At 45.4% G+C, this 21,331-nt stretch overlaps 3 protein-coding genes across 3 annotated transcripts; 1 reads left to right on the forward strand and 2 right to left on the reverse strand.

The window, feature by feature from the left end:
- The first annotated feature begins 3,242 nt into the window (after positions 1-3,242).
- Positions 3,243-4,226, forward strand: LOC148408237 (insulin-like). The gene is made up of 2 exons (XM_088440109.1): positions 3,243-3,930; positions 4,066-4,226. Exons 1-2 carry the CDS (start codon positions 3,492-3,494, stop codon positions 4,224-4,226), a joined length of 600 nt encoding a protein of 199 aa, XP_088296235.1. The 5' UTR covers positions 3,243-3,491.
- Positions 4,227-6,353: 2,127 nt separating this feature from the next.
- On the reverse strand, positions 6,354-12,611 carry chm (CHM Rab escort protein). Its single transcript, XM_088440107.1, has 17 exons — positions 12,464-12,611; positions 11,398-11,464; positions 11,254-11,326; positions 11,053-11,177; positions 10,922-10,980; positions 10,786-10,848; positions 10,605-10,666; positions 10,403-10,546; positions 9,937-10,053; positions 9,749-9,863; positions 9,249-9,471; positions 9,109-9,186; positions 8,131-8,238; positions 7,917-7,980; positions 7,643-7,739; positions 7,327-7,574; positions 6,354-6,564 (listed from the first exon to the last, which is right to left on the reverse strand). Exons 1-17 carry the CDS (start codon positions 12,609-12,611, stop codon positions 6,388-6,390), a joined length of 1,968 nt encoding a protein of 655 aa, XP_088296233.1. The 3' UTR covers positions 6,354-6,387.
- Positions 12,612-12,615: 4 nt separating this feature from the next.
- Positions 12,616-20,194, reverse strand: ik (IK cytokine). Its single transcript, XM_088440108.1, has 20 exons — positions 20,032-20,194; positions 19,662-19,728; positions 19,493-19,585; positions 18,220-18,279; positions 17,978-18,145; positions 17,792-17,906; positions 17,369-17,439; positions 17,227-17,273; positions 16,007-16,170; positions 15,828-15,936; positions 15,582-15,621; positions 15,347-15,491; positions 15,196-15,217; positions 15,023-15,107; positions 14,865-14,948; positions 14,048-14,105; positions 13,878-13,966; positions 13,247-13,355; positions 13,129-13,163; positions 12,616-12,926 (listed from the first exon to the last, which is right to left on the reverse strand). Exons 1-20 carry the CDS (start codon positions 20,039-20,041, stop codon positions 12,899-12,901), a joined length of 1,599 nt encoding a protein of 532 aa, XP_088296234.1. The 5' UTR covers positions 20,042-20,194; the 3' UTR covers positions 12,616-12,898.
- Positions 20,195-21,331: the final 1,137 nt, after the last annotated feature.

Genomic DNA, 21,331 nt, shown 5'->3' on the forward strand with positions numbered 1-21,331 from the left:
CTATACTACTAAATCTTTAAAACGTAACTAAATGATATATTAAAATTAATAGAAGGCAAAATAACCCAAAACAAATATTAATCCAATCCCTAATGAGTGTGCCCTACTGACGACGTTTAGGCGAATAACTAACTGCCTTCTTCAGGGCAATGGCACACTTATTAAACTGAGGTCCTTCCCCCTCAACAGCCAAAAGCCAAGTGGCTGCCTGTCATTTGTGACTTCGCCCTATATATAGCTTCCAAAAACGTCAGATTTTTTTTTTTTTCAAAAAAAAGAAACATTGAAATTAGATTCAACCCTTCTATTACCCAAAGCTATACTATTATCTTATATTAAATTAATGTGATAACCTATTAAATATAACTATTATATATGATATAATAATAAATTATAGGTATGTTTTGTATTGGATATGTTACATATACACTAAATGGCTTTGCATTATATTACATTTCTTTACGCTATTATATTACTGATTGATCCCCTATGTTATATGAATGAGTTGCTTATGTAAATTTCTATTATATTTTATCTTTATATATTATAGGGTTATATTTAGGGTACACACTAGGGTTAGGGTTAGACTAGGACAGATAAGGGTTAGGATTAGGGTCTCTAATAGGGTTAGGATTCGACGTGGAAGGATAATTAGGGTTTGGGTGTCCACTAGGGTTAAGGTTAGGGTTTCCACTAGGGTTAGCGTTGGACGTAGACAGATAATTAGGGTTAGGGTTAGACGCAGACGGATAATTAGGGTTAGGGTTAGACGTAGACAGATAATTAGGGTTAAGGTTAGGGTTTCCACTAGAGTTAGGGTTAGACGTAGAGAGATATATAGGGTTAGGGTTTTTGCTAGGGTTAGACGGAGACAGATAAAGTTAGGGTTTCCACTAGGGTTAGAGTTAGTCGGAGACAGATAATTAAGACAGAGGATTCTGTGCTAATGTCTTTTAGTGAACCTAACCGTAACCCATGTCTCAGAGCCCAAAGCGGCTGCCGGAGGATATGAGTCCGCACGAGACGTCCAGGCTCATGCCACGAGGCACGGTGGCAAAGGGTCTTCACGAAAGCTTGCCCCGACGTGAGCGAGTGCACCACGGGATTACGGTCTATAATGTGTCCTGCTTCTAACACAAACCTAACCCTGATTTACCAGTTAATTTTCGAGGTGTTTTAGGTTTTCCTTTTTCTCTAAATTGACTTATTCTTCTAATTGTGTCTGGGTTTTTTTTTTTTCTAAAATTTTTCCAGATTTGAAAACAACTGAGCACTAACTTGGTCCAATACAGTCGCACAACTTTTATTTCACAAATTGAGCATTTCAATATACAATTTTCCGCATGTCAATACACTATTGTACATAAAGTCTTTTATTAATAGATTGTTAACCCTACATTTATGATAAAAGTATTGTACGCGGTCAAGGTTTAATTCTCTTCACTTTACTTTTGATCAAATAACTTGCGTCCATTCTTAAACAAAAAGGTGCATTTGAGTGACTTTAAATTTTTCATTTTAAAGGGTTAGGGACGTCAAACGTCTGCAGGCGCTACTGACCAGTTGCTCTGAGGTGGCACCTTTATAGTCGCGCTTCATCAAGCCCTGATTGTGTACAGCTGCGTCTCAATTGCAATCAGGTCCAACCTTCTTCTTCTGCTTGTCTGATGTACATTTGCACACCGGCGCCGCCGCGTGGCCTCAAATTAACCGCGCGCAGTCAAGTCACAAACCCAAATAAGAACGAACGTCTCCGAATGAATCGCGCCGGCGTGCGTGCAACCGGCAATTTTTCTTTTGAGAACACTTGTTTCTCCTGCGCACGAGCATACTACACATATGTAAACACATTTTAATAATTTTCACATAATTGACATACTATACACATGTAAACCCATTTCAATAATATGCACATATTTCCTTTGTACTAACCTGTAGAATAATAGAATTTAAGATTTTGGGTCATATTTTTACAACTGGGAGTGATTTCATGTTTCTTTTACAATATAAATGCAAAATGACTGTTTCTTGTGAATTAAATATCTTAAAAATACCAAAAATGTTACTTCACCTCTGTTTTCATAGAACGTTGTCGCGTTCTCACTTGGCAGAATGATGATGGAAACTGCGGTCTATGTCTAATTTAGAGCATTTCTGAGAAAGAGACCAACTGCAAGCAGATCTTCGTGGAGACGTCACGGAGGCCATGTTGTCATGACGACTGTTGACTTTGGTCTTCAATGTGAGCTGCGTCAGCATTTTGCTGACAGTTTTTTTTCTTCCCTCTTTTTCTTGACTTTCCAGAGACCTCATCAAACCCTCTGTCAGCTTCTTTTGACCTTTCGAGCAAAACACCCGGAGATGTTCTGTTCAAAATCAAGTCTAAAAACATTCTAACATCCCTAAAAATAAATGAATAAATAAAAACGTTCTCATAGTGTTTCTTTAATGAAGTGTATTGGGATAGTTCAGGTGTTACTCTGACGGGGAAAGAAAAAAAAAAAGGTCCAAAATCTCTTTGCATTCAACAGAACCGAATATTGAACAAGAACATGCTGATGGGGCCATGCATGGACTGAAATCTGCTGGAATCAATGCGTTCAAGGACCTGAAGCTGAGTTAGGCCCAGAACATGGAGACAAGGCCCAGAAGCTACCTGGGACCAGGACACGGGAGACCTTGGAACTGCTACATGGCCAGGATTCGCTGGATAACGACCTGTTGGGAGGACCAGCACTGGCTTAAAAAAAAAAAAAAAAAACAGTTACTGCTAGAAGACAAGAATCTACTGGTGAAACCCTTACTTCGGGACAAGGACCGGCTGAAAAAACAGGACTTGCTCAAGGGCAAGGATCTACTGTTTAAGGACCAATCGGGGGACAAGCTGAAGAAGCAGCAACTGATATAGGATAAGGATCTGTAGGAAAAAAAGACCTGTTTCAGGACAAGGATTGGCCAAAGGAGCTTCTAGAGGACAAGAACCGGCTCCAAATCTGCTGGAGGACTAGGACCTACCGAAAAAGGATCTGCCGCAGGACCGGGGCTGGCCGAAGATCCTGGAACGTCTCGAGGGCACAGGGGTGTCCAAAGCATACAAACCTGTATGTTTAAGATGTTTCCGTCCTCCAACGCAGCCGAGTCCAACGATCGGCTCGTCAGCAAGTTCGGCAGAAGCCTGATCATCTCGGAGGAGGGAAATATCCAAAACACGCAGGATGGTGGCCTTTGAGCTCTGGGCTTGGACAACCCTGAACTAGGGATAAGGACCTGTTCCAAAATCGGGACCTGCTCAAAGGGCCAGGACCTTACCGGTGGATACTTGAAATAGGGACCCGATTTAGGACCGCGATCTGGTGGAGGACCAGGTCCTACCGCTGGAGGAGACCGAGGTCTGCTGACAATGGGCAATTGAAGGAGGGCAAGGACTTTGTTCCAATTCGCCCGACCGCCAGAAAAGTAGTATACGCGCGGTAGGAAAAGACACGCAAGTGATGAGGACGGGTCAATATTTGCGGCGGGCAGTTCATCGCATCAAGTCGCCTCATTTACTGTGTTTGTTCCACTCCAAGCGTGCGCGTGCGCGTGCGGCCGGCGCGCCACGGCGCTTTAAAAGTCCGACGGGCGCCACGCCGGTCCTCACAGCTCCCGGTCATCCTCACCTTTGTTCTCGGCGGACCCTGCAGGTAAGCCCCGCCTCCCGGCGCCGCGGCCGACGGGCGTCAGCTGACGCGGCGTGGCGCCTTCAGCTCCCGGCGATGGCGCGGTGGTGGCTTCGGGCCTTGACCGTGCTGGCCCTGATGGCGGCGTCCCGGCCCGCCGGCGCCGACCCGCAGCACCTGTGCGGCTCGCACCTGGTGGACGCCCTCTTCCTGGTGTGTGGAGACCGCGGCTTCTTCTACAACCCCAAGAGGGAAGCGCAGCCGCTGCTGGGTGAGACCCCGGCCGCGGCACGTTGCCGGTTTCGCATCTAGCGCCAAGATATGAAATAAGCCAATTAGGGCTCATCAAAGCGACGGAGCCCGTATACAGGCGCGGGTCTTGACCACGGCGTTTTCTCCCGCGCAGGTTTTCTCCCGCCAAAGGTTGGCACGGCAGCGGACAAGGGGGCGTCGGCGGAGGAGGTGGACTTCCGGGACCGCGTGGAGGTGCTGGTGAAGCGAGGCATCGTGGAACAGTGCTGCCACCAGCCGTGCAACATCTTTGAACTGCAGAACTACTGCAACTGACAGCTAGCCTAGCCCGGCCTAACCCGCCAAAAGATATGCCGTTATTTTTCCTAAAAAATAAACTTTTCGGAATTGAGCCAGATGTTCGCCGGCGTAGATGTGAACTTTCTATTGATTTGTTGAACTCCGAAGCGACGCCTCGTATCCGCGACCTTGCATTTGGAGCGAGCCGACCCGCGGGTTTAGCGCGCGCGCGATTTGTCGCCTCGACTTGAAGTACGAGCGCCGTACGCTTCGGCCGATCGCCGCCGGCCAGCACCGCAAAACAGACGCTTTATTGCCAAGCCTAGCTGAAGTCTCAACTGAAGCCAAAACTGAAAATTTCTCTCTGAAAAGCACCAAATGTCTCATGTTGTTAAGCGTTTGACGTTTTCTGAGCGCGCGATGAATCCATTCCTTTCATCAGTTGAAATTTTACATCTCTTTTTTGGTGCACAGCACAGATGAATATATTTCTACGTAGGCCTAAAGAACTGACTGTTTTTGCCCGATGATAGGATCAGGTAGTTTCTCATCCTTTTCAAATCCAATTCTCCCAATCGCTCATCCTTCCCAGGTTTGTTTAAAGCCGACTCATTACCGCACTGAATCCCGTGGCGTAGTGGCTATTACTCCAATTTCACCCATTTGAAAGTAGCAAAGAAAAACAGGACAGTTTTAGAACCCACGACATATTGGACAACTCTAACCCTAAAAATGGTCATTTCGACAACTATTCTAAAATGTTCATGGCTTAAGGAGGGGCAGCGCATCCGCCTCACAGTTCAGGGACCCAAGTTTTAATTCAGCTGTCTCCGGCCTTCACGTGTGGGCTTTGCATGTTCTCCCGGAGCCCGCGTGGTCTCGAGCACGACAAAAACATGCACGGCAGGTGTATCTGACATAGTTAAGTGTCCTTAGGTGGGACTGGCCGCGTGAACGCTTTTTTGTCTCGGTGCTACTGGTTCTACCTAACCAAACAAAGCAAAAACAGTGCATCTCCCTGTCTCTCTCTTTCACACACACTTCCGTGATCACAACAGTCATTTAGTCCATGAAATACTTGGGAGACCTTATTTAACGTACATCCACCCATCATTCTCCTTGCGCGGTTGGCTGTCTCGCCGCCGGTGCTGCTTATAGCGGCCCACACCCTGGACTCCTTGGCAGTCGATCGCAGGGCGCGGAAAAGCAATCAATCTATCGCAAATATGGACAATTTAGACTCTAATTTTTAAAAATAACTGTCTCGGCATTTTAATATTTTGTTTTGAGCAAAACCAACATTCAAAATGAGGATTTCCCTTTGTTACGGTGTGAGGCTTGCTTTAAACTGGAGGAGTGTATGTTCTGACCTGGCGCTGGAAGCTTTGGTCCTTGTGTGTCCTCATACCGTCTGCCCTTGCTAGCTCCTGACAGCGACCTGCTGCTGCTTTTTGGGCTGGGCTCGGCCTTGTCTATACTGACTTCTTCCACTTTCGTGGCTGGGTTCTGCATGGGCCTCTTTATTTAGAAGGGAAAAAAAAAAAAAAAAAGATTTGTTTCTTTCTTTTCATTGCCATTTGTCCCTGTACAAAATAAAAGACAGCCCGGTTAGACCTTAATATTGTTTTAAGCTGAATCTCAACTAGTTGAGCCAGTCTTGTGTTTGAACTGGCAGCCATTACATTAAAACAGATCGACATGAGCTCATTGAATTTGATAGTAGCTAGGCTGCTTGGTGGTCTCTCTTGCCCTCTCTGCTTCGCAGAGGCAGAGTAACTTGTCTAACAACAAACACGCCTCCATTTAATCGATCATAGAGAGAAAGAGAGAGCGAGAGAAGGGTGGCTCGCGGTTGGACCGGCCTTGAGGGAAACGAAACAGGCTATCGGCCACTTGGCCTGAAATGGCCCGTGCTGCAAGGCGCGCATTATACGCGACGCTTACTCAAAACGAAGCGGGAATACGGCGCATAGTCTCATCTACACCACTGAGCACGGCTATTATGGGGGAAAAACAAGAAAACTTTCCGGTCTTTTTGTCTAAAAAATGACGGTGTAAAGTAAGGCTATTTGTCTCCATAAAAACAGCCATGCCATTGAAAAAAAATGCAAATAAAAAATGACCACGTATAGTAGGGCATTAGAAAAATGACCATGTCCAGCGTAGTCTTGTTCTTTCTTTAATTTGGGGTCAGTGTTCAAGTTGAAGCAGCTGTTGCTGTCGGGAGCTTGGCAGGCTCTACGTCTTCCCGACCCTGCTGGTCCGCAGGGCGGCCGCCGTCTTCGGCGGGAGCGTCATAGAGGATGTCTTCGGGGTTGGGCGCCGGAGGACAGAAGTCCTGCTCGGGGACAATCTTGTGGAAGATCGCTTCGGCCTGAAAACAAGTTTGTGCGGTTGACCGTTTTTAAGGCATACCCAAAAGACATCCAATGAATTTATACGGTCAATAAATCTAGCTTATTAGCAAAGATTTTTTTAAATTAAAAAAAAACAATTCATACATTCCTTTTTGTTTTCATTCAACTCATTCGTGAGGGACACATTATAATAACAGTAACTACTTTGAAAACAAAAGCTTCAAGTTTTACAACTAAAAAAGGTTATTTTCAGCATTTTTAAAAAACTACTCAACCATTTTTAATACAAATAAAAAAACAATTTGCTGTGGAAAGAAGGTTGAATTAAGCATGCCAATATTTGACCTAAAATGCAAAAGTAACAAGTAGAGCTGTCAAAATTACTCGACATCTAATCGATAATCAAATTACTCCGCAACTATTATCCATTAGGGCCACAGTTTAAGTATCTAATCGATAAACAAATGACTCCGCAACTATTATCCATTAGGGCCATAGTTTAACTAAGTCCTGGTTTCAACCACGCAACGGCGATTAATTCTTTATTTCTAGCGAATCCAGACTGATTATCTTTTATGTGTCATCCAAATAAGAAATTTGCAAACATCGGATTTCACTCTGATAAACAACGAATCAAGCAATAGCCAGATCAGTTCATTAACGAATCAAGCAATAGCCGTTTAGTACATTTCTCTCATTTGATGTCATTTGTTGTTCACCTGTTGTTATTTTGTTTAGTTTTTTTTATAGTTCGAAGAAGGCATGGAGGAAAGAAAGACCTGCTTGATGGCGCGCTCGTGGCCCAGCTGGGCGTCCGGTCCCGAGCACACGTAAACGTTGGACGGCAAGCGGTCGGCGTCCGTCTGGACGTGGCCACCGTCGTCCATGTTGAAGTAGAAAGACCACAGGACGGCGGGACGCGAGTCTTGCTCGCACGACCGCGCGGTCTTGAACATCCTGGTCACGGTGGGCGACAAGTCCTGGTAGGCGGAGCCAAGCAGCGACGAGCACGTGAGGTGAACCAGATCTGAGAAGGCACGGCGGACATTTTCGATTTGCTTCCATGCCGTCGCCGAGCCCGAAGCGGGCGCTTACATGTCCCCGGGGCGCACGTCATGGTGGACGACGACAGCTCCACCATCCTCACCGCGGGAAGCCCCGCCTCCACCGGAGGGACGGTTACCAAGGAGACCTGCGCACAGACACATACAAAGCGTTGGTGCAAACTGCATGAAATTCAAATACACCCTTCTGTGTCCATTTTGTCTCAGCAAATGAATTGCATGTCAACAAAACGTGAGACCCCCCCCCCCCCCCCCCCCCCGATGAAAAAATTAAAATAAGCATTCTAAAATGATGAGCTTGTGACCTGATGTTGGTCGCCAGCGGGCAGAACAGAGTGGTCGGTGATGAGGATGCCCCTGGAAATGGACCTGCACCAAGACACACCAATTCAGGCATAAAAAAAAAAAGAAAAAGTGTCCCAATTCAAATGCAAACTTCCAATGTTGTTCTATTTCATTTGCGATGTGAAGAAGTTTCTTGGATGCTATTGGGAGGTGGTGGCGGGCGGAGTGTCAAACCTTGTGGGCGTGGCCTCATTCTTCAGCTGCGCAGGCAGGAAGCCTTCTTCCAACACAAAATGACTACTCCTGATTCGCTGTCCGTGCCCGTCAATCAACGTGGTGCACCTGGCAAAAGGAGGAGCATAAACCGAGAGCCTACCGAAAACAGTGGAGAAAAAAAAAAACACACACACACAAAATAGGTGGCCGCCATATTGGATGTGTCACATACTATTCATTCCTGAGATGGGACCAGATTCCAAAAATAGAAGTCAGGACCAGAACTTCCAAATACATTGTTTTTTGGGACTAGTACATTCTCACTTGCGCAGGAATTTTTGGGAGAACTGGTGACTTCTATCGGAACCACAGTCTTCTCGCGGCAATGAGTAACTTCACTTTTGACGACGACCTTCACCGCGGGGATTGGACGAGACCGTTGTCTCAGAATTAGTACCTTCGCTCAGGCTTCAAACCTTCTCTCAGAATTGATCTCCTGACTCCGGACTAAAACCGTCTATTTCGGGGAGGCAGCCAATTCATTTGTGTCCACAACAGTGGATCTTTGCTTGCGGTCTCAATTTTTTGACCCATTTCATGTTCTAGTATTCTCAGCAGAGGACATTCTGGCCCTTCCAAGGATTTCTCATGCGTTTGGCTGAAAAACAATTCATTTTGCTGAGACGACATGGACACAAATGAATAGGCTGTGACTAGAATCTTCTCTCAGTACAAGTTATAAGTCTGGGACTAAAGTCTGCTTGCTCTTGTGAGATTGCTTTTGATTTTGGCAAATAATGATTTGCACACAATTTGGATAGCCACTTTACGAAGGCCGTCCGTCGACTCGCACGTCCGCCACATCCGACACGGCGGCCGCGACCCGCCGGCCACCAGATGAGTCATCTATTTCTAGTTTCGAGCTGTTCTAGTAAATATTTCGGATCATGTCTAGTTGGTTTCTTTTGGTGGAGGTGAGGAGGAGGACCGGGCTACCTGTTGGCGGCCCTGTCCAGCAGCAGGCAGCCGATCGGATGCCTCAAGCAGTACACTCCCCCAAACACGGCGCACATCCTGAAATAATGACGACACGGTCATATCAGCGATCCTTTCCCCGGCTCCTCCCCCGCCCTCACCTGCAGAAGCACTGCGGGATCTCGCCCAGGCCGTAGACGGGGAACAGGAAGGGAGTGTTGCCGTAGCGACCTAGGCAGCGCAGGAAGTGACCTGTGGAGGCCAGGCCCTCCTGGGTGGGTGTGTCCTCTGTCGCCATGGCGATGGAGTGCAGCAGGAAGTGCTGCAGGTTATCGCCCAGCTGCTGGTCGCGCAGGAACTCCAAATACGGCCGATTGCTGTAAGCTGAAATACATATATTAAAATTTAAAAAAAAAAGAAAAAAGAAATGTACATTATATATATATACATATACATACATATATATGTATATATATATATATATACATACATATATATATATATATATATATATATATATATATATATATATATATATATATATATATATATACATACATATACATATATATGAACATACATATACACATATATATATATATATACATATACATATATATATATATATATATATATGTATAAATACTGCAGCCGAGCTCACCCTCTAGCTCCTCCTCCTTTTTCTCCAGACAAGAAGCCAGAAAACGCATCAACTTCCTCTTTTCCACCACTGACAGCTGGCGACTGGCGAAGACGTCGGCCCGGCTGCATGGCACCTGAGCAAGAACCATCGATTGACGTGAGTTGGGAGCGCCGGCCGGAGCCAGGCGAGCGTCGTCATTTGCGCACCTGCTCCACCTTGCCGTGACGATAGGTGAGGATCCTGGTCACGTTCTTGAACTCGGCATAGCGACTGACATTTGATTTGATGAGAAGGTCCACCAATGAGCCGCGAGCGTACAGCAACTGAAGACGGATTCGAGTCCGGGCCAAAATGAAGGACGGCGGAGTATGGAGTCATGGGAAAGAAGGGCGCAAAATGGATGCTCGCATCATTTTTTACTTTGTCCCGATTCGTATGGATGATGGAGTGTGAGAATAAATGCAGATGTTTATGGTTGATTAAGTGTGAAAAGACTGGATGGGAGAAAATCTTACCCGTTTTGACTAACCCACTTAATTTTAACACCCTAATTGGAAATCCTAACACTCGGTTGTGAAACTTTATAAATATAAAATATACATTTACAAATATAAAATCTCGATTCTAACTTGAATCAATTTTAAATCCCATCGGGGATTTTGGGTGAGTTACCTTGGAGACAAGGTCAATGTTGAACCTTCGTCCTTCTTTGAGCAGGTCGGCATAGGTCATGTTCTTCCTGCTGGACTCCGATTGGGTGCTTGTCTCCGGGGGGCTTGGGGTCGGACCTCGCTCAGCCTTTTCAATCGTCGTGGCCTGTAATCATTCCAAAAAATTCATCGAGTAGCTCAAGTCACCTGACGGCTAAGCTCACCTCCTCCTCTTCTGAGTCTTCGGCTCCATTTTGGTCATTGTCGTTTTGCCACACAGTTGACTCTGTGGTGACCAAAAAAAAAAGAATTCACTCATTTTGCCGCCAGCCTGATACAAATGGATCTTTGACATCTACAGACGCCAAAGGCAGCGAATCAGTTGACCACATTCTGACAATTCACCCGCATTTGAGTCTTCTTCACTGTTTTGCGTTTGCTGCTCGTCATCCGTTTGCCCCTTTGACTCTGACAAACAAAAAGAGAAACACGAGATCACGTTTGCATCTTTCCGCCACCACAGCTGCGAGGCCAAAGTAACCTGCACACTGCTGGTCGTCCTCGTCCTGCTTTTCTTCTTCTATTTCTTCATCTTCCTCACTGAATACATACACATTTCTTGTGTCAAAAAAGAAGCCAGGCTTCAAAGCATCAAGTAAAAGAAAAGCGGACCTGGTATGACAGAACACCTGCAAGTTCCTGATGGATGCGGAGTCTGCATTTGACAGACAAATTGGCACCTCCCCTTCTCGCAAAAGACTGGACCAATCTCGGACCTCGTCGACGTGAGACTGCTCCTGAAGAAGTACATCACCACAACCAGACGCGTGACCTTCCGGTCTCTCGGCCGACGAGGACGCGGCAAGGAGTCACCTGATGCTCCTTGATCCACGTCAGCAAGGCAGTCAAAGTGAAGCTGGCCCACTTGGAGGCGTAGTAACTCCTTCTGAAACGTCAACCCACATATATCCTCTCACCAAGCGTGCGTAAAGGCGCGCGGGACATTTGGGAACTCACGTGTCCAGGTGAAGAACTCGCTGTCCTACTCGAGAACATGCTGCTGCCACCACCGACTCCGTAAGGCCTTCCAAAATCAAAGCAAGGGGCAGTTAATGGCAAGCATTTTTTTTTCTTCATTAAAATGGAATCTGGTTATCACCAACTGGTAAATACTGAATGTCATGTATTTATCAAGCTTCTACAGAATGCCAATGACAGACACCATAGATGGCAGCATCGAGATCGACACAGCTTTTGAGTAGATGATAAAGCTCGGGAATCTCAACTCTTAAGAGTGAAGAGGCAAAGAAATGACATGTTGGAGTCGGACACACGGAAAAATTATGTTTATGTAAGGCACCAAACACACTGTGCGCACTTGTGTGTGTTACAATCGAATCAAGAAAAAAAGGACAAAAACATAATTTTTTTCATTGCAAAAAAAAAATTGCCATTTTGGAAGACTTCAACTGGTCATACATGCAGTCAGAGTAAAACAGTACAACTTCATGACTTAAGTAGGCATTACGCTAGATCTCACAAATATAAACGAGCACCAAAGTCAGTGTTCTGCTTTGCATTTTGGTTTGGCAAAAATTCCGTTTTTCGCTTCTTTGTGTTCAGAGGCGAGCGTTTATGGTGAAAGCAATCCATGTTCTATCGATGACAACGGAGTGGCTCAAGAGTCTGACGTATAAACATGGCGGCAGATTTTCTTGGCGTTTCTTGACAATTCAGCACGTAGCATTTATGACGTCATGTTTGTCATCATCACAGCCGGTGAATTTGGGAGCGCGAATGATATTCAAATGTTAATTTGCTTTAAACGCAATTTTAGAATGAAAATAAAAGTAGTGGTGAAAGCTCACCTACGGATTGTGTTTACAGGCGAAGTCACTGCATTGTTGCTTGCTAGCCGCGACCATTGAAAATGAACTGTCTGTTAGCCATAAGCTAATGAAGGCGCGTGCCAATTAGCTAGTGATTTGTTCACTGTATTAGGGGGGAAATGTTCGTACGTCAACACTCTTAAATGACAAGCACGCGCGCAACATCGCAGTCAAAAGTGTTTTGGAGTCTTTACCTGTGCCCACGATGACAACGTCGAACTCGGATGGAAGCTCCTCGGCAGCCATCTTGGCACAGGCGCACTCGCCCCTTTGCTCGTCGCCGACGAAAAGCGAGCGCGTGCGCGGGCGACGTACACACGCCACACGGAAACGCTCAGACATACCGTTTACAGTACAGTACTTTCATATTTTTAAATAATTGTTTTTAATACGTAAATGTGTGCACATCGAGTCATACTTCAATGTTTTGTAAAACAAGAAAAAACACAGGTATTTTTGAAACACAATTTTTTCAGATGTGTGAACAAGGAAGAGCAAATAAAGTACCAACAGTTGTTCTAAAAAAAAAAAAAAAACGGTGGGTTTTCTTGTGTGTGTGTGTGTGTACGGACAAAGCCACTACTACTAATTGACGATGGTGATGAATCAATCACAACAAAGAACAAAGTTCAGTATTTGGGTCGTTTCACATCCACCCTGTGGGGAAAAAAATGGAGTTCGGGAGTCAACATTTCATAGGCCCCGGTGCGGAAGAATACTATAAAGACATTTCGATGCAATGGAGAGGACCACTGAAAAAAACTGATATTATAGATATTACGGTGGCCACTGTCGGGGCTAACCTATTGACACGGTGACAAAATGGCCAACTCGCTACATCGAGTGGCCGAGAACTCACCCGTCGGCCTCCATCTTCTTCCTCTTTTCGATAATCTGAAACAGAAATGGACGGTGTCATCATCTCGTCATGGTGACGAGACGGCGGAGGACGGACGACGCGCGCTCCGTCTTCTCACCGCGCTGATCTTCTTCCACTGGCGGTCCAGCTCGGCCTTCTCGTTGGTCTCCTTGAAGCGCCGCGTCTTGCGACCTTCTGACATCTTGATGCCGTACTGGAACGCCGCCCTGCGGGGGCACGGCGATACGCCCTCAGCTATCACAGAGTCATGATCGACTGCATAATTTGTTGCTGCCGTACTTTGGACATATTGGATGGGCGGATCCACTCTTACGAACGGAATCCAATCAAGCGCGCAAAGTGTAATGTTTGCAGTGAGCGTTGACTAGACACGGACTATTTGCAATCAGATAGCTTCTTTTAATTTCGCTCTTAACTCATGCACCGCCGATGACGGCGAGACGTGTCAAAGATCCATTTTTTAACTGGGCTGGCGGTGAGCGAGTTCATTGCTGTAATTGTCACCATACGTCGCTGCCATATATTGAAGAATAAGACAAAAAATGCACTCGTCGTCGTCAAAAACAGGCAATCGTTTCCGGAAGAGCATTTAGCTCATTCGCTGATTAAGACGTCAAAGATCCAGGTTTACCGGGCTGGCCGTGAATGAGTTCAAGAAGAAATGGAATCTCTGAAAACAATGTGAAGGGTGCGCCCACTTTTGTGAGGTGGCGGCAAAGTGTACGTACTTGGGCAGCGCCTCCTTGTTGTTCATGTAGTCGGAGTATTCTTCCTGAGTGTCAAAATCCCAGCGACCCAGGGGGCCTTTCTTGTTGCCCTGGAAAGCCACGTGACATGGTATCTCGCCGCGTAACATCACACCGTCCTCGGGCAAACAACATAAAGCCATTTGACTTACTTGGTCCATTTTGCTGTAGTCTGCTTCCTCGTCGCTATCCACGGCCAGGTCATCCATCCTAAACGCACGCACACGCAGGAACACAAACAAACACACACACACACACACCTGTTTTGATTTCACAGACAGCATTGAGCGCGTGCTGTCAGTGGCTGCGTTTGTGAAAAGTCATGTTTATGTTTGCCTTTGTTAATGATGCTCAATAACACTTTTTTCAGGCTGACAACAGAACTGTTACTCAACTTCTAAGTAGTCACTGATACAGACATCACTAGCACTTTTGATACACAAAATCTCCCATCAAAAAACAATGACAGATGTTTTGATGATCCTCTCATTTCTAGTAATATTCCTGCCTGTGAACAAGGATGGACTCGGACAGTGCTTCGGTCTGCGCGCTTCTTTTCTTGAAAATAACGCTGTAACTAGCTCAGCTAACACAAGCCGATGTTAGCCGCAACAGGCGCTTGCTGCTAACAGCCAATAGACATCCGCCCTCTAACTCGTCACGTTACGCTCATCGTTGTAAGAACAAGGCTGATCTGCGCGTCAAAATTCCGCTTATGTGGGTGACGGAGCAATCTTCCTCGAGTGGTACAGAATGTATTTATTTATTTATTTTTTATTTCACGTTTATAGGACGCCCCCATGCTTTTGGCATTCATTTCTGGGGTGAAAAAAAAAAGTGTCTTATAGTTTGGGAATTACGGTAATTCGTTTTCAGTTGAGGTTGGCGTTAGGGGCTATGAAATGCATTATGTACACGGGATGGCCACACGAAGCTAGCGAAAAATAGCCGTGCGTGCGCGTATCTTACGTAGCAGGGTAACACTCGGCATAAGAGTTGGATCCACCGAAGAAATCGCCAAGATGTTCCTTGGTGTCTCTTTTCTGAGAAGGCGTGACACACGTTAAGGACACACGTGCACACGTCCGTTGGTCCCTTGCCCATAGCACAAGACAGTGGAAGGATATGCATCACGACCTTGCCACTGGTTGGCAGCAGCGCCTGCAAACTTTTCATTGATCAACTTCAGCTGATCTTGCACTGATCCTGGACCTGTTTCACACAAACACACCCGATATGAGTACACACAAAAAGGTTTGGTCTTAGTGAGCAATCAAGCTGACGTTTGAGCATCTCATACCTGTATCCGCTTCCTCCACCACCTACACACACACAAACAACAGAAGCGTGTTTTGATTTGAGTCAATGTATTGCCACTATTATGCATGAAAGTTAAGATAATGTGTGCAATGCACATTTATTATTCTTCATCTAAGTGTGCGTGTGTAAACCTGTTGTTCTTTGTCAAAGTAGGCTTGTCTTCGCTTCTTCTCATCATCTCTGTCCCTGTCCTTCTCTCGTCGTCTCTCTTTGTCTTTGGGAGGTTTGGACAAGACCGCTGCCGCTGGCACGTAGTCGCCGATGTCGTCGAAGATGCTAAGGCGCGAGACGCAAACGGACAAATGCGCACACAGTTTGCCAATTACCATTAACAAGGAAGTAACAAATGTATGTTTTGTTACTGACCCGATATCGGCTTCTGGAGCTCTTTTTTCATCCGCTTTACCTAAAACACGCAACACATACATGTAAAACAGATTGGTCAATTTTTAATCAAATGTGAAAAAGTTGTACGTCACAATTCTAACAAGGTGGCAACTCAAATGTGCCATATCATCCCAAAGACAATTTTTTGCATGCTCAGGAGGTTTGTGTGAATGCTCAAAGTGAACAGAGGGATTAGAGAGAACATCGGCGGTGGGTAAAATGAACCTTTGTCCTTCTTTTTGATCTTCTTGTGTCGAGTTCCTTGACGGAGATAGGAGAGAATCTGCGTCAGCTTGGAGATGACGATGTCATTGGTGCTCAGCGTGGTCTGCGCCTGTCACACGCACCAAAGCGAGCATGATGAACACCAGGGCTTTGCGTTACGGCGGCGCGCCAGCACGTACCTCCATACTGGGACAGTCGGCTTTGCTGCGTATGAGCGTGGTGGGAATGTCGGTGTCTGTGAACTCGTCGTCGAGGTCAACCACATACGCCATGCGGCCCGGCAGGAAGAGCTCGTTGCGCTCCAGCGCACCCGAGCGGAACACCATGCGGTAGATGTTGCGACCTGCCCGGCGCAAAACGTCTGCTTTCATATGATAGCGCTCAATATTATATGCAAAAAGAGAAGTCGTGGCAAATAGCTTGCTTTACAATAGCATGGTCCATTCGCCCCCACTTCTAAACAGAGCGTCCAGAACAATATAATAACACACTGGGCCCCCGCGTTACGAGATGAATCCGTTCCGCTGTTGGGCTCGTAAGGCAAATTCGCTGTATGGCGGGCAATTCAAACCTATATTAAATAGCAAATGTGTTTAAAACCCCAGGTAAAAACATCAACATTGTACATCAATTTTAAAAATTGGTACCAAATAGTATAGTAGGTGCTACGAATATATAATATACACGGATACAATCAGAAAACATCATAAAAAAAAATATATAGAAAGGATTCCTTTACCTTTGAGTGGCGCTTGTTATGCCCATATTCCCTAGTAAGGGTACCCTAGGCTAGGCTGGCTTCGTATTTCTTGATTATCTCCAGCTTCCTTTCCATATAAATCATCTTCTTTCTTCTTTCTTTAACATCACTAGCAATCTTGGGACCCGGGGCTAACCCATTCAAGATTGAATTAAGCAGTAAAATGCACAATAAATACGGTTTTGTAACCACTCATGACAGAACAAAGTTTTACCGTTCCGCCATTTTAAAAGGAGTGAGGCCGACCAATAGGAGCCCAGCCTCTCTGTGAGGAGACGCCGACCAATAGCGGACCAGCATTGTAGCGACGCGTTGCACGGAGGCATTGACGGCAACAGAAAATAAGTGCGATTGCCGTAACACGGGGGTCCACTGCATAATAATACAGTTGCTATGACTATTTGACCAACAGATGTCACCAATGCGGCTTGTTTTATGAGACTCTAAGACTGACATTTGTTTTTGAATCAATATGGCAAAGACCTCTCAAAGGTTTCACAAAGCTTCAGCAACCCACCTCTAGTTACTACTAATTCGAAGGGGGTCGTATTCATCACACTTCTGCTAAATTTATGCTCCACTATGTATTTTATTTGTACATCTAAATAAACTATGACTTTGTGAACATGCTGAACTCACCGAGACGAGTCTTGAACTCAATCTTCTCCTCTGGTTCTGCATCTTTTCTGTCCAACAAACACACAGAGTCACGGTACGGGTGTTATAATGGTCCATGATGATGATGGTGATGATAATAAAGGTCTGGAGGTTGAGGTCCTACTTGGCTTCCTTCTGGACTTTCTCCATCATGTCTTCTTCTTCCTTCTCTTTGCTGTTGATTTCAGCTCGCACCTGAGAGGCGACATCAAACAAGGTTATGTTCATTTCGTTGCCAACAAAATATTTGCGATTCAATGAATAAGACAGATTTTTACTGAGCACTGACGGGGTCACTGAAAAAATTGAACGGATAACCTGACGTTCCCCAATATAGCGATTAGGCAATATGAGATTCCACGTAAAAATCGAACGGATAACCTGACGTTCCCCAATATGGCGATTAGGCAATATTAGATTCCACGTAAAAATTGAAGGGATAACCTGACGTTCCCCAATATAGCGATTAGGCAATATCCGATTCGACGTATTCCGCCCAAGAATCAACCGTAGTCCACTCTATGAAAATTCTATGAGCGCTCTTCACCTTCTGCAGCAGAGCAAAGTCGAGACCTTTCACCAAGTGAGTATGCTCCATGTCACCACCCAAGAACTTGGACTCCTGGATCAGCTGACGTCGTTTCTCCGCTGCGGACTTGTCCCTGCGTCGCGTAAGCGTATCAGCGGGAACCGAGCCACGGTTACGGTTACGGACGCCGTTAAGCGCACTCACGCCTCGGCCGAGGGCCCGACGGCTCGGTAGTTGGCGGTGGTGCTGATGAGTTCTGTCTCCTCGTAGTCTTTATTGACGCCGTCCCGCCGCTCTCGGGCTCGGTCGCGGTATTTCTCAGCCAGCTCGCGCTCCCGCTCCATCTCCTGCTGCCGTAGCTTAGCATAGTAGCTGACGGTCGCGCGGATACGACACTGGTCAGTCATCAAGTCAAAATAATCAAATGTTTGAAGAAGCCCTCCAACCTCTTTTTCTTCCTCCTCCTTGCCGCGGGGTCTTCGTCCTCATTGTAGTCCCGTGGCATTCTGGGTAAAAAAAAATCAAAATAAAAAAAACGCTGCTGCAGTCAGATCATTTTTATGTCATGTTTTTGGAGTAACGTTGTCGTCATGCTAAAATTATGTTATCACACTGTAATAGGGATGGGCAAAAACATCAAATTCATTGAATTCATTGGTCATTTTGAAAATTGAAGATTTTATATTTGCTCAAGTGCAAAAGCGGCAGGACACTAGATGGGTGCTGGACAAAACACGTTTACGAAAGGTACCAACTTCTTCATTGTGCCATTTTAAAGGCATGGTCCACTTACTTAGCCAGCAGTAAAATGGTTGTATTTTGTTCAGAATAAACTCTTTGAGTACCAGCCGTTTTTAAACACTTTTTGAGCTGAAGCCTTAAAAATATTTGAAAAAAAGATTTACAAATGAGTAGGTGAGATTGAATATCTGCACTCTAAATGTACTAGCTATGTAAAATTACATGTTTGAGACTGATTACTTTGATAACTAAATTGGTTTTCACATTCGCTTCATACTTTTCAAAAGACAATTTTTCACTTGCTGTCAATCGACCGGTAACGAGTAACCACGCTTCGTCTTATGAATGTCACGTGACTCGTCGGTGAGCCACGGTCGCCGGTCACCTGAATCTTGAGCACGACTGTTGTAACGTTCAGTCGAGAGCAAGGAGAAAAACGTGTTTTTAAAAGGTCGTTGTACAAATAAATCAGTCAGCTATCAAATCATAGACAAAATATTCCATTTTTACAGCTACAACCGACAAAAATAAATGATCTATCCTTTGAATCCAAAAATGCACAAGCTACGGGTTGTTATTAAATGAGTACACGTGGTTTTTGTTGGGATATTTTCCACAACCTTTGTTTGAGGAAGTGAAATCTTCAAACATATATCTGATAGGTTTGAATCTCTTGTTAAAATCAATTAAAATTGTAATCCTCCGGACTGAATGAACAACGGGGAGTTTTTGATTTTGAGGTGCCATATTGCCCGTCCCTGCTCTGTAGTCATGTCCTAGCAATGTTCCGATTGCCATCAAACTGCGGTTACGCTTGCAGTCGCGTTTCAAGCGATTCTTGCAGCAACGTTATGTTGTCCTTGTCAGTCGCGTTCCTCTACTGCTGAGTTACTGCGGTCCTATTTTGACACGGCAACTGTACTGTAACTTGTAGTAGGAAGGTTGGTGTATCGTGGCGAGGCTTTGGTCAAAACGCACTCATGATGCCTGGACTTGGCGGGGGGGGCCGAAGAAGGTGTGGCCCGCGGTGTCATCAGCAACTTCCTGAAGTCGTCGTTGGTCAACTTGGACCTGTAGCCAGAGCGCGCGCTTAGGTTCGTTTACTCGCAGACCCGAGAGAAAGCGCACGCAGTCTGTGAATACTTACTGAGCGGCCGATCTGCCGTCATCCACATCGTGACCCTCGGGAGCCAGAGGGTTAGAATAACTCTCCGCTGTAACACGTCCAATAAACGTCAATCCACAAACAAAAACACTCACACCCAGACCGCGATCGATTCGCGCCGAGCGCGCGCGCGCACACTTCTACTTCGCTTTCGATGGCTGAAACGGACTTGTCCATTTGAATTTACGATATAAAAGTCTACCCTCTAACAAGCACTCCGCGCAAGAATGCCACATCCGTCTCGAGTTCCAATCGCTCGAACTCGCACGTTAGCTCAAGCTAGCGCTAGCGTAGCGGCGATCGTCGCGTAGCTAGCTAGCGCAAGAGCTAGCGTGCGAACAGAGCAACTTACTTTCGGGCATGTTGGCGACGTCGAGGTGTCAACCTTCCCCTGTCAGAAAATGTGCTTCGGCGTCGGTCGCGTTTGCAGCTAGTTGAAATCCACAAATGGAAAGACGCACAAATGGAAAGACGCGAGAGACGTCGTCTACCGCTCCTACCTCTCTGCGCTTAAAGGGGGCGGTTGCAGAAGGGATTGGTACATTGTCGCCCTCTGGTGATCTGGAGCGCTTGCTGAGCCTCCGTAAAACTAATAATTGGATTCGGGACTTATCAAAACTCAGTGCAATCGGTGCGGGGAAAACTAACAACTGGCATGTTCCGAGCTATTCCTACGAAGAAGGCCGTCTTGCTTTACAGACAAACTGATCAATGATACACAAGAAGAAGAAAATGGACAGGAACACAGTCTTGTTTTTGACTTCATCCCTTTAAAGCTACTATCTTATATGCTTTTGACGATCGTTCAAAAGAACAATAGAAGCAGGGAGAAAGGACAAAATCCTTACTATAAATGTTTTTTTTTTGACACCAAGTTATGAATTATAGGAATGTGTGAATATTAGTAATGATGAAAATGTGAAAGGAATGAATTGAAAGATGTACAGCAGGGGTGTCCAAACATTTTGCAAAGGGGGCCAGAGTTGGTGAGTTAAAAATGTGGGGGGGGCAACCTTGGCGGGCGTTCTTTACATATAACAGCAATTAATTTAAATACATTTCAGCGAGCCGTTCTGTGTTTCACTTGTACTTTTTTATTTTAATTTCAGATATCTTAAGCAGGTCTTTTGGTTCATTTGAAACGTGCATATCAAAATTGAATTGACATTAAATATTGAAATTGAACATTCACTTAACTTCACTTTTTTAAACACTTTAATTTACTTTTTTGTAACAGTTGAACAGAAGTAATTGTACTCTTGGGTGCAAATTACATTTGAAACATAAAAATATAGCTCACCATGGCAGTTCAATATTTATAAAAACGTTAAATAACAGAGAAATGAACAAGTAATTGTCATATCAACAAGTGCAGGGCTCATTTAAAATATGACATTAGTAACTATAAATGTTGATTGGATTTTTAAATGGTTATTATTCTGGAGTGAAAACCGTTTTCAGAATGATCGTGAATGAAAAATGACTTGTCCGCATGAGTGCGACGAGTCAAACTGAGATCTGGACTGCAGGACAAAGGCCAGGTGTGGCTCTATGGCAGTAGTATGGATGCGCAAGATGTCTTGTAAGTGAGAGCCCGATAGCCGTGTCCTCACACGGCTCTTATTTAAGTTCATTTAAGTCCCCCCCCCCCC

Source organism: Hippichthys cyanospilos, chromosome 18, assembly GCF_059441005.1.
Source record: "Hippichthys cyanospilos isolate Australia breed blue-spotted pipefish chromosome 18, RoL_Hcya_1.0, whole genome shotgun sequence".
Lineage (NCBI taxonomy): Eukaryota > Metazoa > Chordata > Actinopteri > Syngnathiformes > Syngnathidae > Hippichthys > Hippichthys cyanospilos.